This window comes from Rhipicephalus microplus, chromosome 2, assembly GCF_043290135.1.
Source record: "Rhipicephalus microplus isolate Deutch F79 chromosome 2, USDA_Rmic, whole genome shotgun sequence".
In the NCBI taxonomy this organism is placed as follows: domain Eukaryota; kingdom Metazoa; phylum Arthropoda; class Arachnida; order Ixodida; family Ixodidae; genus Rhipicephalus; species Rhipicephalus microplus.
The window spans coordinates 36,583,984-36,599,357 of NC_134701.1; the positions used below are offsets into that span (position 1 = coordinate 36,583,984).

The 15,374-nt window shown below is 45.5% G+C and overlaps 1 protein-coding gene across 9 annotated transcripts in view; it reads right to left on the reverse strand.

The window, feature by feature from the left end:
• LOC119169139 (uncharacterized) overlaps nucleotides 1–15,374 on the reverse strand; it is a 748,171-nt gene that overhangs the window by 489,797 nt on the left and 243,000 nt on the right. For all 9 annotated transcript variants that reach the window (XM_075883059.1, XM_075883033.1, XM_075883044.1 and 6 more), the window contains one exon: nucleotides 12,531–12,617. In XM_075883059.1, the coding sequence (XP_075739174.1) occupies nucleotides 12,531–12,617 (87 nt within the window). The remainder of the gene's footprint in view (nucleotides 1–12,530; nucleotides 12,618–15,374) is intronic.

The following is a 15,374-nucleotide window of genomic DNA, read 5'->3' on the forward strand; positions in this document are numbered from 1 at the left end:
AACAACATGGCCCAGAAGTGGGTCATTTCGTGTGGCTTGGGCCACAACACCTGGTGAAAGGAGTCTCGGATATGCCTCCTCTAGCAAGATTTCAGCAGGTCGTGGTAATGCAGCAGTGTCAGTCTACTAAGAGCATCAGCGTGGCCGAGCTCTTTGCCAGGCTTGTATACAAGTTGGTACTTGTAAGCAGACAGCTTCAGAGCCCACCTGACCACTCGAGGCGAAGCTTGCACGGGAACGGGCTTGTTGGCACCAAGCAGATCAAGAAGTGGCTTGTGGTCAGTGCATGCTTCGAATGAGATGCCCCAGAAGTACTGGTGGAACCGATCTACACCAAACACTAAGGCCAGTGCCTCCTTGTCGAGTTGACTGTAGTTTTGTTCTGCTTTTGACAAGCTCCTCGAGGCAAAAGCAATGGGATGTTCCCCGCCATCAGCATTTTTGTGCGCTAGAACTACACCTATACCATAAGGCGATGCGTCACAGCTGAAACAAACAGGCCTGGCAGGGTTGAAATGCACTAGAACTGGAGCTGATGTCACCAAATGCTTGCAGGCATTGAATGCATCTTGTTGTTCATGTCTCCACTCCCACTTCTTCCCTTCACAAAGAAGTAAGCGCAGTGGACAAAGGAGCGACGAAAGATTGGGTAAGAAGCGCTTGTAGAAGTTTACAAGTCCCAAGAAACTCTGAAGTTCCCTGACATCCTGAGGCACAGGAGCATGCAGAATGGCTGCTACCTTGTCAACATTCGGGGAAAGGCCTTCCTTGCTGATGATGTGCCCGAGATCCTCAACTTGCGGCACGAAGAAATGGCATTTTTCTCGTTTCAGCTTGAGGCCCGATTCCTGAAGCTTGCTAAGTACAGCACGAAGGTTGCGAAGGTGCTCAGCATTATTTGCGCCAGTCACAAGAATGTCGTCAAAATAGACTGCTACATGGGACAGTCCCCTGAACAAGTTCTCCATCTCGCGCTGAAATATGGCAGGAGCAGATGAGACACCAAAAGGCAACCGGGTGTACTGAAATAACACCATGTGCATCGAAATTGTGACATACTCCCTAGAGGCCTCGTCAAGGACATTTGCTGGTACGCATCTCGCAAGTCCAATTTTGTGAATTTCTCACCTCCAGCAAGCACAGTCCACAGGTCCTCGATCCTTGGAATGGGGTACTGCTCCACTATTGCCACTGGGTTTATGGTGACACCAAAGTCTCCACAGATTCTGATACGTCCATCCCTTTTGGTCACAGGAACAATAGGTGCAGCCCACTTTGGTGTCTTGACTGGAACAAGAATGGAATCTCTTCTTAGTCTAAGGATTTCTTGAGTTACTCCATCTGTCAAGGCGTACGGCAGTGGACGTGGCTTGAAGAACCAAGGCGGAGCATTTGAAGGAACATGTAGAGAAGCTTTAGCACCCTTGAATGTACCCAGGCCTTCTTCAAACACTTTGGCGTAGTCTTGGACTAGGTGTTTGACGTCGGAAAGTGCGTCGATGTTCACTTCAACATCGGAGACGTCAATGCCCAGCTCACGCATCTAGTTGCCTTCAAGAAGAGTGGGCGATCAGTCTCCGGTCAGAAATATAGGTAGGTCGGCCTCTCTGCCATGAAACTTCACACTGACGTCAGCTTTGCCCTGAACCTTTTTTAGTTCCCCGGATTAGCTTCGCAGAAGCACTTGTGATTGCTGCACAGGAACCGAAGGCAAAAGTTGAAGAAGACGCGACTTGGCCATGACAGAGACACTTGCCCCCGTGTCCACGTCCATGCGGAGCGGCTTGCCGCAAACGTCAACAGTGACGGTGAAAGGCGGAGGCAGCGTGGCGTAGTCGACTTGCCACATGTCAAAAACTTCGCAAAATGAAGTGGTAGCAGCGTCCTGCTTGCGTACCGTATTAACACGATGACGATTACTCGACGACAGTGAACTGCAAGCCGAGAATGAACGTGCCTTGGTCGGGCTGTTGCTTTGGGCTTGGCTGTCCCTTCGTCGCGAATTGCACACCTCCGCCAAATGACCTCGTTTGTGGCAGTAATTGCAGATTGTCTTTACATGCTTGCATTTTGATGCAAGATGTCCGTCCCCACAGCGGTAGCAGGTGACGCCCCCAGAACCTGACGAGACACTGTGAGTCGAGAAAGCGCTGCTTGTGTTCGCTTGCGCTATCTCACCTGCGTCCCTTTTTGCTGCTTCCATTGCCAGGGAGGTCTGCACAGCATCGTCGAAGGTGAGGTCCGGTTTTTCCAGAAGTCTTGTTTGGACATCCACGTTGTTTATGCCACACACGACGCGGTCGCGGAGCATGTTTTCGAGTTCAGCCCCGAAGCTGCAGCGCTCGGACAGGCTTTTTAGTGCTGCGATAAAATTGCTGACCGATTCCCCTTCAGCGCGAATGCGCGAGTTGAAACAAAAACGCTGCGCGACGGCAGAGGGCTTCGGACAATAATGGCTTCCAAGTACTTGAAGAATCTCGTCCAGATTCTTGCCACTGGGCTTGGCGGGCTTGACCAAATTGCGGAGCAAAGCATACGTTTTCTGCCCGGAGCAGCTGATGAACACGGCAGTACGCTTTTCTGGGGCGACATCATTCGCCAGGAAAAATGCTTTGAGCCGGTCCACGTAACAGGGCCAGTCCTCTCCTCCCCCCTCGAATGGCTCGAGGTTGCCGAAACTTGGCATAGTGAACAGATGGCAGAGAGCTGCGGGAACGAAGACTTACATGAAACTTCCTTTCATTCTCGTCGCCAGTTGTTACATGTGTAGATTAACTGATGGAAAGGCGGTAGTGACAATCGTGAACAGTAGGCAATCAGGCCCGCGAGGACCACGAGAACATCTTGAGCCCTTAGCCCAGAAGCTCTTTTATTGTTTCTCAAAACGGCCACCCCGCTGCTGTGCCAGGCTTGCACAGCTCAACACAACTATCAGTGCCGCGTGGGGGCGCTGCATTTGAACCAACATTGTAACAGTCTGCTGAAGCAAAATGACGTGCAGCTTTTCAGAGTGAGAACGAATGGACTGCTGAAGAACTGCCTTCTTGCGGGTAAACCCCCTGCAGTTCCACTGCCAAATCCTGAACTCTTTAGGCGGACGCGCCATGGTTAGGCTCGAAAGATATATGCCTGCGTTTGAGCGCATTTATTTTAGCGTCCCAACGCACAGAAGTTAGCATCCAACGTATAGACTTTGACATCCAGTGCGCTGAACTTGTCCGCCAAGGTATCGACCTTAACATGAACCAATGGGACTGTTTGGCTAAGCGACTGGAACATGTCTCTGATCTCTGTTTTAAAACTATGCAGTTCCTCATCAAACGCGGGCCTCGTCAAAGCCCTCTTTTTGGCTGGACAAACAGTACACTGCACTTTCATGGGTTTTTCTATCGGCGTCTCTGCGGGTTTTTCTATGGGCGGTTTCACAACCGTTTTCATAAATTTTTCCACGGGCGTTTCAACAGGCGTTTCAAGTCTAGCGACCTGAGGAGGTTGTGGAGCGTCACTCTTAGCGTTATTAGCATTCTTAAGTGCAACTATCTCGACTTTAAGTTGCGCAATCGCCTCCTTTAGTGCAGCGTTCTCCCTTTCCAGCTGATTAATTCTATCATTGTTCTGCTCTGGCGGTATGCCCCCCGTTACCTGTTTCTGGGATCCTTTGACGCAGTCAGCCCACTCGGTCGCTGTGGCAGCAGGCACCTGAATGCTGACGACCCGGCCCCGTGATCGGGAACAGCTCCGGGACTGGGATTGGCTTATGGATCGGAACCGCTCCTTTATTGGGAGCGCCCCCTCGAGCTCCTGGACTGGGACCTGGGCTTGTTGACTGGTTCAGACAGGTGATGAATCAGTGGGAAGTCCTTGTCAAAATCGCGTCTCTCTTTTCTGCGCTGTCTAACGATGTAAGGTATCTCGAATCTTTGTGTACAGGTTCTGTCGGCCATTGGATGAGGCCCTCCACAGAAGGCGCACTTCGTTGAGCAAACGTGCTGGTCACCAGGGGAGGTCAGTCCGCAACCTCGACAGATAACATTTCCTGGAGTGGGGCACACGTCGGCTCTGTGGCCAAGTCTACCACAGGTATAGCAGACATCACCCTTGCATGTGTTGTCGGGCGCAGCAATGTAAGAGCTAACCTCGTATCTTGCGTTATTAACGGTGATGGCCTCTAGACTTGCATAGGCCTTGGCGTTGGCTTGCGATGGCGTACTAATCACCACAATGTTCTGCATAGCGTTAGGACAAATGATGTCTTCTGTAATATCCGCAGCAGAGAGACGTGCCGCTGTCGTGAGGGCTTGAGAAATCCGGAGGTTACTGGCATTCTTGACGTTCAGGCCTCCCCGAGGCCTAACAAATTCGAAAATGCTCCCTTGGTAGATGAGGCAGCCTTGACGCGTTAGTGAGGCATTTCTTCACGTTGGTGGGAGATTGGGTGCCAGAGTTCTTGCCGTATGATGGGCCTTGAACTTTAGCGCCTGCCACAGGTGCTTTAGTTGACTTACGCTTAGAAAGCGCCGTTGTCCATCCAGAACACTGGAATTCTTCAGGAGAAATGTCCTCCCCTTGCACAGTGACTTGCATAGCCATCTTCATAGCTCAAACGTGCTAAGCTTAGAGTTAGGCTTAGCTAAGCCTAACCTTAGGCCTAGCAACCCACAGCATGGTCGAGCAAGAAAGTCCTTCAAAACTCGGTAAAAGATCTACGCAGCGTGACAAAATTGTTTCCACGTGGTCCTCAAGACTTCAGGCGTCGACTGGAGCAAAAGGCATCAAACACACAGCTAACTTTCACAGAAAAAAAGGTGAACAAGCAGGAGCCGATGTTTAGACGACCGCATGAATCGGCGCCCCCTAGCGTCTCCCTACCAACAAACAAGTGGAACCACCATGGGAGCCACCATTTCAGTCACAGTTTCTAACTTGATAATGAAGCACATCGAGACAGGAGCTTCGGACATGTTCCCCGAGCCACCAAAAATATTTTTGAGATACACTCAAACCTCGATATAAAGAACCCAGATATAACCAAATATTGCTTATAACGAAGTAAATGAAAATAATTCTTGCAATAGATATAGTTTTAAGAATAAACCTTTATAAAGAATATTCGGATATAACAAACTTATTTTCGTGTAAGGAGCAACTTTATAACAAGGTTTGAGTGTATGTGGATGGCGTATTCTGCGTGATCAAGAATTCTAATATCAACAGTTTCCTGGCACACTTAAACTCGATTGAGCCCTCGATTTAATTGACTGTGGAATGTGAAAAAAACAACGCTTTTTCTTTTCTGGATGTGCTAGTGAAAAGGCAAAAAGCGAGGCGTATGAATGCACGTTTGAGCTTCTCTATGTACTGAAAACCTACGCACACTAGACGGTATCTGCAGTTCCCTTCTAAACACCAGCCCACAGACAAAACATCAGTGTTGTCAAGGCACTCCTGAATCGTGCAGAGGTCATTTGCAGCTTAGCTTAAAAAAAGACGAAAAAAGAAGAAGCAATCTTCGCTGACCTGCTGAACAATGGATACGAGAAAAGCTTTATTCGTCAAGTACGCCAGCGACTTGGCAACCACGAAACTACTTCCCACCTGCCTTCTGTGAAGGATGACCTTGACAATGAGACCTATCCGAAACATCTCTACCGCATTTCTGTCCCATATGTGCTGGGAATCGGTGAACAACTGCCCAGGCTGCTGAAGAAAGAGGACATTCAGGTGGTCCACAAACCCGCCTCAACAATCAGGTGACTTTTGCTGCGACCAAAAGACAGATTACCGAAAGAGGGGTTCTCTGGGCTTGTCTATGAAATTCAATGCACAGACTGTTCCACTACCTACATCGGTGAGACAAAAAACTTCCCCGGAAAGATATTACAACATCGAAATGATGTGAATAACATCACTGCCGCACGAAACGTTCTCATTGAACACAGGGAAAAGATTGTGGTGATCTGAGGGGCGCCCGTGACCATTTCGCGGGTATTCTACTATACGATTGCTCCCTTTCCCTTTCCGTGCTTCGGTAATGGCACGTGGCGATAGATGGTGCCAAGCGCGGGCGCGGCATGTGTTCTCAGGGGCTACGAGAATCGGAAGGCCGAGTCACGTGCGCGCGAAAAGAGTCTCTCCTCCATTGATCGGCGTCAGGTAAGCACATGTTTCCTTCGTCCGTGTCCCCTTTGCGAATCACCGGACTGTAGCCTGCCTGGTGGTCTTGGCATTCTGACAGTATTGTACGCTAAGCCAACAGCGGTGCCTAGTGCTTGAAGTGGTCGTACCACACCAAGCCGCACTTGCCGTAGGCCTACGCGTACGAGGTTTGCCCCAACTCTCACGACCAGGCCCAGTGGTCATCGTGAGAGTGCGCAGCATAGCCGCAAAGGACTTTCTTCCGACCGGCGTGTCAAGGCTCGCCATTGCGAGCTGCGACGTGCTCACGGCTTTCCCTTATCATGAACGTCAGCGTGCGGGAGCCTTTGGTCTCCGCGTCCCTGGAGCGGACGTTTCACTGTTGCTCGGGGTGCCACCAAAGGCAATAAAATGTTGATGTATTGCTGTTATTCGAAAACTGTCTGTTACTAGCTCTTTTCTTACTTACTCTTTTCTTAGTCCTCACCGGTTGGTGCTTATTACATGCGGATCGGTGAACCCCATCTGCCAAAACTGCAGCGTGTGAGAATCGGCTTCGCAATATTAGGTATCGTGGGGCTGTGATGTTTTTCTTCCCCCCAAAATGCTCCTGCCAGCTCGTTCACGGTCATTGAGGGAGGAGCTCATTAAAACTCCCAATAAAGATAAGCAGCTCACTACTGCTGTCTGGGCCAAAAGAGCTGTTGCCCGCGCAAAGCCACCTTGAGGACCACACTTTCTTTCAATAAAGTTGGTTTCTCGTCCTCCTGAAAAATCGAAACGATGAAAATTGAAACGTCGAAAATAACAGCACCTTGCTATAGAAGAAGATAGTGTCTAGCGATGATTGAGCGTGTGCTGGCCTGCAGGCTTTCGCACTTTGTTTCGCCCTCTTTTCTAAGAGCCATGAATTCCCTTTGCATATGGGTCAAGCGTTCAAAAACAAGAAAAATATATTCCCTTGTTCACTCAATTTCATACAGATAAATTGTGTGCAATGCCTCGCAGGAAACTTAGAACGTCCTTAGTGTCCCGATGCAGCTGCACTGCATCGGGACACTAAGGATGTTCTAAAGACACAAGTGACGAAACATTAGACAACTGATGTTTCGTCACTTGTGCAAAGATTCATCACCAAGAGAATATGGCTATTGGAAAAGAGGGTGATAGAAGCTATATGTTGACAACATGCTTTATCTTCCACCATAACTAGGCGATGGCGTCCTCATGTTTCGGCACTTTATCAATTCGGTGTTTTGATTTTTCAGCATTTTATATTTTTGGCACCTTGAGTTTTTGGTGATTCAATTTTTGTCGTTCTGAGGTTCAGCCTTCTAGTAATTCGGTGTCTTGATTTTCAGCGTTTTCGTCAAGAACAGGGCATAACAAAGGCAAAGGTACTTCGCAAAAGTACTTCGTCAAGAAGTTATGCAAAAGTCAAGAACAGGGCATCGTCCTGTTCTTGACAAAGTAATTTCGCATAACGAAATATTTGTGGTGGAACTGAGAACGAGGAAGAAAAATGTAAGAAAACAGGACAGGGAATTAGACTGGCAACATTTATCCTAAGAGACAGGATTGAGCTGTTTCCCATAAAATATATTTGCAATAAATCCTTGCCGCTTCTGCTGGCTGCCATGCATTTCCCTTGGCACTGACAAAATGTATCACCGTACAACACAAACTCAACATCTGTGTACACGCCTTTCGATGGTGCATCCTCTATGATACAGAGTAACGGCAACAGCCTAAATACGAGATGGTACGCACGTAGTTATTTACATTCACACTGTATATAGCTTATTTTTATTTAAAAAAAAACGAAAATCCAATGCACTGTAGCGATTTCTCGGGTGTGTATCACCCAGTAACTCGGTTGATCAGCACAGTTGTACACAGGAATGAACTCTGGTTATGTTAAGCGCCTCCTAGAGAAACCATTTTTCGCTGCACGCTGAACTGTGCTAGCTCAGCGTACTTCAAGTAGCCGCGCCGGTTGTCTGCCATCTTTTCAAAAGCAAACAAAATTTTACTGGTGGCAGCACTCACTTCGTGTTTACAATACTGCTCTGGCTGTTCAACAACAAGTACCAGACCCCATCGAGATGAATTCACAAAACGAAAGGTGTTCCACGTGCGGGCTCTGAAAATGCATGATCTCCCGAAAACGCTCCTTCAAGGCTGTAAAGTTGGCCTTTGTACTCGCGTGTGCGGTGCTACGTGGCGACGTTTGTTTTTCCTCTCGTGAAAAGGCCTCACGTATTACGAGGAATACTCAAGATAATACTGGCGTCATCCAGCAGGTGGAGGTCAGCGTGACCAATTTGTGGACACAACCATCATAGCCTTTACAAGCTATGTGCACATTGGCACGGGGTAGGACACCTCGCAAGCAGGGCGTGAATGAGCGTAACATCGTCCACTATGCATACCACAACTGAAGGCGCCGATCCTTGTCCCCCTAGTCCGAGGAAGCAAACAGCATCTTTTTGCATCTTATTTAAAAGGCTGCTGAAAATGTGCAACAGCCTCTCACAATAAGCAGCAGACAGCTGTCAAGCCACATAATTATCATTGTTGAAGCTACAGGTGTGTGAAAAAAGTGAGAAGTTGGTGGATCTCAAGGCCATAAATAGTTTTGACCTCGCGGAATCATTCGCTACGGTTCAGGCAGAAAACTCAGGAATGTTTTCAGACAAAGTGGTTACAGCATTATCAAGTAGTCTCTGGCAAGCTTGCAGCAAAAGAAGAAGTGAAATTTCAGTGTCCTGGTAAGATTTAGACCCTTAGAGCATGCTAGAACTTTCCACCTTTTTATGGTCTGTAAGTGCTGCCATCCATGAACACAAAAAGTTCAAATCTGAGTGGCTTGGGAGTGGGTAAGCCCTCTCAGTCAGCGTTCTGCATGGGTTAGAGCAAACCCAAAAAATTTTAAAACACTGCAACGTACTTCTCCCCTCTTTTTTTTCCTCGTGATGGGTTTAGCTTTAGGCCACAACTTTCCAGATCACCTTCAAGACACGTTCTACCGGATAAAGCAACAAAAGCACCTCCTGTTTATCCGGTATTTTACATTTATCGCCGAGATGACGCAACTAAAGCAACTTAAAGGCCAACTGCAATTAAATTTTACCTGCGCAGAATTGGCTCAGAATGCACAGTATATGTTGGGTAAACAGTAACAATGAAAGTGAAAAAGCTTGCAATCACGCATTTCATTTATAATCAGTGCTCTAATTGTCAGCTAGTAGACAAGCGCTACAAACTCACCTACCCCAAGTTTTCATCTTGTCGCATTCGTTTCAGTGGAACATATCGATGTGAATGTTACAATTATTCTGGAACATGCAGTCCAAATGGCATAATTTTTATCATTGCATCCGATATGCGGTGGATTACATATTATATATGGTTTTTTCCCTCATAGCCCCAATGCAAAGAATGAAATAATAGTGAAAGTTGGGCTAGTTGGCAGTTCATACTTGGGAAGCAAAAACAGTGCAAAAATATAGACAAGGACAAAGGATGAGACGACATCGCGCTTACTCGCAACTAAACTTTATTGGAAGACTCACCCACATATATCAAGCATGCGGCCCGGTCACATGGCAAACCAAAGGCGTCTGTACATCATAGCAAACAAGGTACGAAACATGCCTAATCATGTTGAACAGCAACACGTGTGTAACAACCGTGAAAAAGCAAAAAGCGCGGTGTCGTCTTTTCCTCTGTGTTTGTCTATATTTTTGCACTGTTTTTACTTCCAAAGCAAAAAATGAAACTGTTAAGTCAACCCACCGTTATAACCAATATATCATTATATGTGGTATTGTTATAAGTGGACTGCACTGTACTAACAAAAATTAATGATTAGAGCAGCATTTCTTTTTTGTAGCAGCACTTTCATCACTGAAATAAACAAAGCCTGTCTAATAAAACATGTGACCAAGTTTGTTCCGTGTAAAATTTCTTTTTTCCTGTGGCCATACAAATATAGTCAAATCTCGTTATAGCAAACCTCAGACTAACGATTTTTTTCAGATCAATAACTTTTTCATAAATCCCCCTCCAAATATTCATTAAATTAAGTAAAAATATTTCACTACTATAAATTTCAGAACACCGAATGTTTCAGAATAACGTATAGAATTTTATCCCCCTTATATATTCACAACACTTAAAAATAATGAATAGCAATTTTAAAAAGTAACTAGCGGCTGTAAAAATAAATGCCCAGTTTCATACCTGCCACAATAATCATTATCAAAATGCCCACATATTTTTTTTTATGTACCCACCCTATGAAAATGTGCTCTAGCACTGACGATAGCCTTATCGCCATCATCATCGCCTAGTACTTGTTTTTCACGTCAGGCTTCACCCCTTTGCCTTTGCTTTCCTCAAGCAGGGCACTTCGAGCCTTTTGATAGATGGTCACAGTGAGCACCAGAAGCAGCACGAAAGTAATGTTACAACAGTGGAATGGAGTCGCCAATGACTACCCATGCATACTTCACTAATGCACTACCCACAGTGCGACATTGATTGAAGCGCGCTTGTGAGCTTAGCTGTCAACCGAACACACCACAAGCCAGACAAGAAAATGGCAACAAGAGTAAAGATGACGCTAAACACCATGTGTTAGGGATTGGTATTGCTCAAGAGTTCTTTCAGCAGTCGAGCTGCCCACATCAGGATAGATTACACTCTTCCTCAAATAAACTTACACTTGTTCTGTAATAGTTTGAATTCTTTTTTTTTACGCTCATTGGAGGTCGCAAATACATAAATAGCAGAGGTAGGAGACTCACGTGGTTGCACTTACAATTTCTGAGCAAATTTTTCATACTTTCTTTACAATGACTTTTGAAGATAGCGAATAAATGATCTTTAGTGGTTCGTTGAGATTCATTGTATCGAGATTTACCTGCATATGAAAAACAGGCCGGTGCATTAATGTGAGAATTCTTGAGTGCGAAAACTCATTAGAAAAGAAATCAACAAACTTGTCTAAGCATTGTTCTGAGTGTCAGGGAGTGCCATTTCTCGATGACAAAGAAATCTTGTTTGTGTATAATGACAGTCAAAGAAGAGCAGTAACAAGGCATTCCGCATACTATCGAGAAAAACAAGTGAAAGTGTCAGCCAAATTTCCCTGTTGTTATCATCAAAATAAATGGCCTTGTTAAACAGGCGTGATTTAAGTTTTGACAAGTATATGAACATTAACCATGAGAATAAGCCTTAAAAAACCGTATATGTTGTTTTTCAATAAACTAGTTTCAAGTTCAGTGTCATGTGTGTCATTTCCCATTTCCTTCTTTCATTCTGGGTGTAAGCACTGTTTCGTATTTTTATTATGGAGCCTCACCAACTTGCACAATGTGTCTGTCTTCTACAAATACAGTTCGATAAAAAATACCACCCCATATTTTCATTAGGCTTCACCTCATTATACTCTCGTATTGCGGCAAAGCTACTTTCATGTTTATGTTTCGCTCCGGTCGAATTTTTCAGACACTGTTAACGTCCAATTAAAAAAAAAAACGTTTCATGCTTTCCAAATGCGTCACCTCACTACATTGTCGTTATACGGCAAAACTGCCTCTCAGGCTTAGCTATAATTGCAAATGTATTAACTCAAAAAAATGCTGGGGCTGGGCAAAGGTACTTTGAAAGTGTATCACAACACGATACACGATAATCAAGCAAGACTTGGGGGGGATGCAGATACTTGTAAATGGTATATTAAAATACTTTGATACATTTGCATATTTGCTTTTATAGGCTCCTATAAAATACTAGGTAATCCGCTACGATATTTTTTTCAAACACAGAAGAATCACGAAACCATGCATGTCTTACTAGGCACCTTTGAGCAAACAATATGCAAATACAATGCCCCTTTCTCCCCTCGATAATCCCCCGTCATTAGTGAGCGGGAGACACAACCTGACCTGTTTCACCAGAACGGCATTGGGAATAACGAGGCTACCAAAAACTAGCAATACCCAACGATATCTATTGGCAGTGTGTCTTTGGTTTAAACTATGTAACGAATAAAGAAATAAATTCCACAGACATAAGGCACCACAGATGAAATTTGAGGGTTTTGCAAAACCACTTTCAAGCAACACAATCATCAAAGGCATTCAAGCCATTTTCAACTTCAAGGATTTTTAAGGAGCCACACAAACCCTGCGCAGTTGCAAAAAGCAGCAGTCTAGAGAGTGTTGCGTAGCAATGCAGCAGTGTGTTGAAAATGGGGAGAAATCCTTATAGCTATCCACTCTAAAAAGGTTGCCTTGCTTTTGAGCATAAGGCCTCTACTTTCTAAAAACAATTTTTACATCAAGGCTAGTTTTTAAACCAGTGTGAAAAGAAAGCAAACTCACCAGGTTATAGTGGGCATAAAGAATGTGATGTGAGGCTTCTTTCCGGCAGGCAAACAACTTGCCACAAGCTGAGCACTTGAAAGAATCCTGAAACGAGGCAGGCAACTTCAGAGTCATCCAAGGGCCTCGCTTGAGCAGAAACGGCATTAACAGGCTCCGATTACCAGACAAAGCTGACAAATGCATTTCTGCCGAACTTCTGGAATCATCCGCTTGGAGCAGTTATCAGTCAAACATATCTCAATCTGCTGCTCTTTCGTTTTTCAAGGAACTCCACCGAGTTCCTTTATTTCCATGCACTCAAGCCACCTAACCTTACCCAGCAATACACTTGAAGTATATGCTGCTCTTTCATTTTACATAGAAACCCTGAGTTCCTTTACATTTCGTGTATTAGTCATTCGAAGATGCTTTCGTTACACTAGCCCAAGCTGTGTATGTTCGAAACACATTATTACAGCGAAAGCAGTTATAAAAACAGAACATGGGTCACGCGCAGCGCCATAGTTGTCCGCCGCCACTGGTGTACGTAACCAGTAGCGAAAGGAAAAAAAAATCAGTAAATAAAAAACACCAAGGACACAGTGCGCCTCAAACCCGGGTCTGCTGCCTGCCAACCCACTATTCTACCTCTGAACCACGCTGGTGCTTGGGACTTGTTTGTGAAATTGCCTTAAGCAGGCTTGATGTTGTGAAAGGCACCGCATTAATATGAGTAATAAAGCATTTTAGAACAGTAAAGGAACAACCAGGCGTCACACATTGTAAATAACGTAACAAGTGGGTCGTCCAATACTCCAACTCATTGCAAAAAATTGCTCTTTATCCCCTATTAACTGTAGTGCATACCCACTTCAGGCATAAATGCTCATTGTCATCAGCCAGTGCATAAACGATTGGCACGAAATTCCTAGCAAGTGTTTAGTGGGTACCAGGCTTCTCAGAATAATGAGAAAAGATGACCGACAAATTATGACTATTATTATTGTAGTAGGTACCCGCAAGTGTGCTTGCAGCAGTTACCCAATCAGTGTTTAGAAAAGGCCCTGCAAGGCCACTTTTTTAGCTTTCGCTGCGACTCTGCTACGCCTTTTCTTTAATATTAAAAAAAATACTACTCTTACCATGGTTGTTCTTTCATTATATGCAAGGCGTTTGAATTGTATGGCAAAGTACTTGAGTCAGGTTTATGGATAGTCATTAAAATACAGGGCCTAACCCTTTTGAAGTTTGCACCATATATGTACGACAGTACCAATGGCTATGCATGCACAGCACTGCCTCGATACTTAAAACGCTCACCTTTTTCAATCATTTCTTTTGCTTTACATGTGCTGCCACACTTTAGGAATACGTAAAGTATTTTTCAGGCGCCAATACGTCTCCATTTTTTTTTTTTTTCTTCACGAAGCAGCGATCCAGCAACCACTAGCGCACCCCAGCATGTTCGCGATTCAGCAGGTTTAAAACGCGTGCCTTTTTCAATAACTTTTCTTGCTTGGCATGTAATGTCATGCATCGGGAAACTGATGTTTCTTCTTTCCGTTGTCACTTTTTTTTATGCTTTGCAAGGTGGCACGCCTGAAGTCACTTGCACATCTGAGTGTGTTTGCGGTGCGGCTGTAATAAAACACGTGCCTTTTTGGTTACTTTTCTTATATTTCTTGCTTGGCATGTGCTGCCATGGTTCGAGACTACGCGGACGTTTTTCACACGCCATTGACTGTCCGTTTTTTTTTTTTTTTGCTTCGAAAAGCCGGACACAGGTTATGATGATCATGATGTAGTGGTGGCGTGCCCTTTGCAATGGAGGAACACACTCAGAGTCCTAAAAAAAAAAATGAATCAACAAACAAGAAAAATCCACACACGACAAACGCAGGAGACACGTACAGAGCAGCCAAGATCCTCAATTCGGCTTAACCGTACCGCTCGAAAAGTCGCCTTTTCATAACTGCAACCGTGTGTTGTGTCCCCCCTCATTGTCACTGTCGTCATCTTCATTCAGAAACCCGAGCTTCTGTGTGAGCGTTGTGCCCTTTACCGGGGCGGTTGGAAAGCTCCTGCAGCGTAGAACAAAATGTTATTGTGTCTCCGTCTCTACACCGCAACTTCTGCACAGGCTGATAGATGATGTCATCAAACCTTATGCGAAAAGCCCCAGATGAGTGCGAAGAGCCCCAGCTTTCGCCCCGAACAGGTCGTTGCTGCCACAACTCTTGTCGTCTGATCTCTCTTTATGGTTCCTGTAGCACTCGAGGGTAGACTAGGCCTCCATAGCATTTCTCTATCGAGTGTCTTCCACTTCCCTGATTTGCGGTCAGACCTCGACCGCCCACTTAGCCGCAGTTTTGGTAGGGATAGCTTCTTTGAAAAAGCCATACTTTTTCTGCGGCTGGTGCATTTTTCACGTCCTGTTCATCTTCATGCATGCTGCCGAAAGATGCTCAATCAACTGGCGCACCCATCGAGTATGTCGAGTATGTCGCATGAGCATGAGGCGACCCTGGTAGGCAATCTTGCTGGTGGCCTTCCATGCCTCAAAGCTGGACCAGCCAATATCCCCCTGCACCACCTCGTTAGCAACTGAGCACTGCACAGCTGACCTGTCTCTGCTGTGTCGAACAATGTTGGCGCAAAACTTGAAAGAAGACGAAAGGAGAGACAAAGACAATGTGTGCGCTTGTCGGTGTCTCTTCCTTCATTTTCTTTCAAGTTCAGCGCTAACGATCTTCTACGCAGCTACACACAAACTAGCCTGACAGCATACCATAGTGAGCTGTCTTTGATGATGCTCGAACCACTCTGGTGTCGTTGTAGATGCACACAACTACGTTTCAAAAA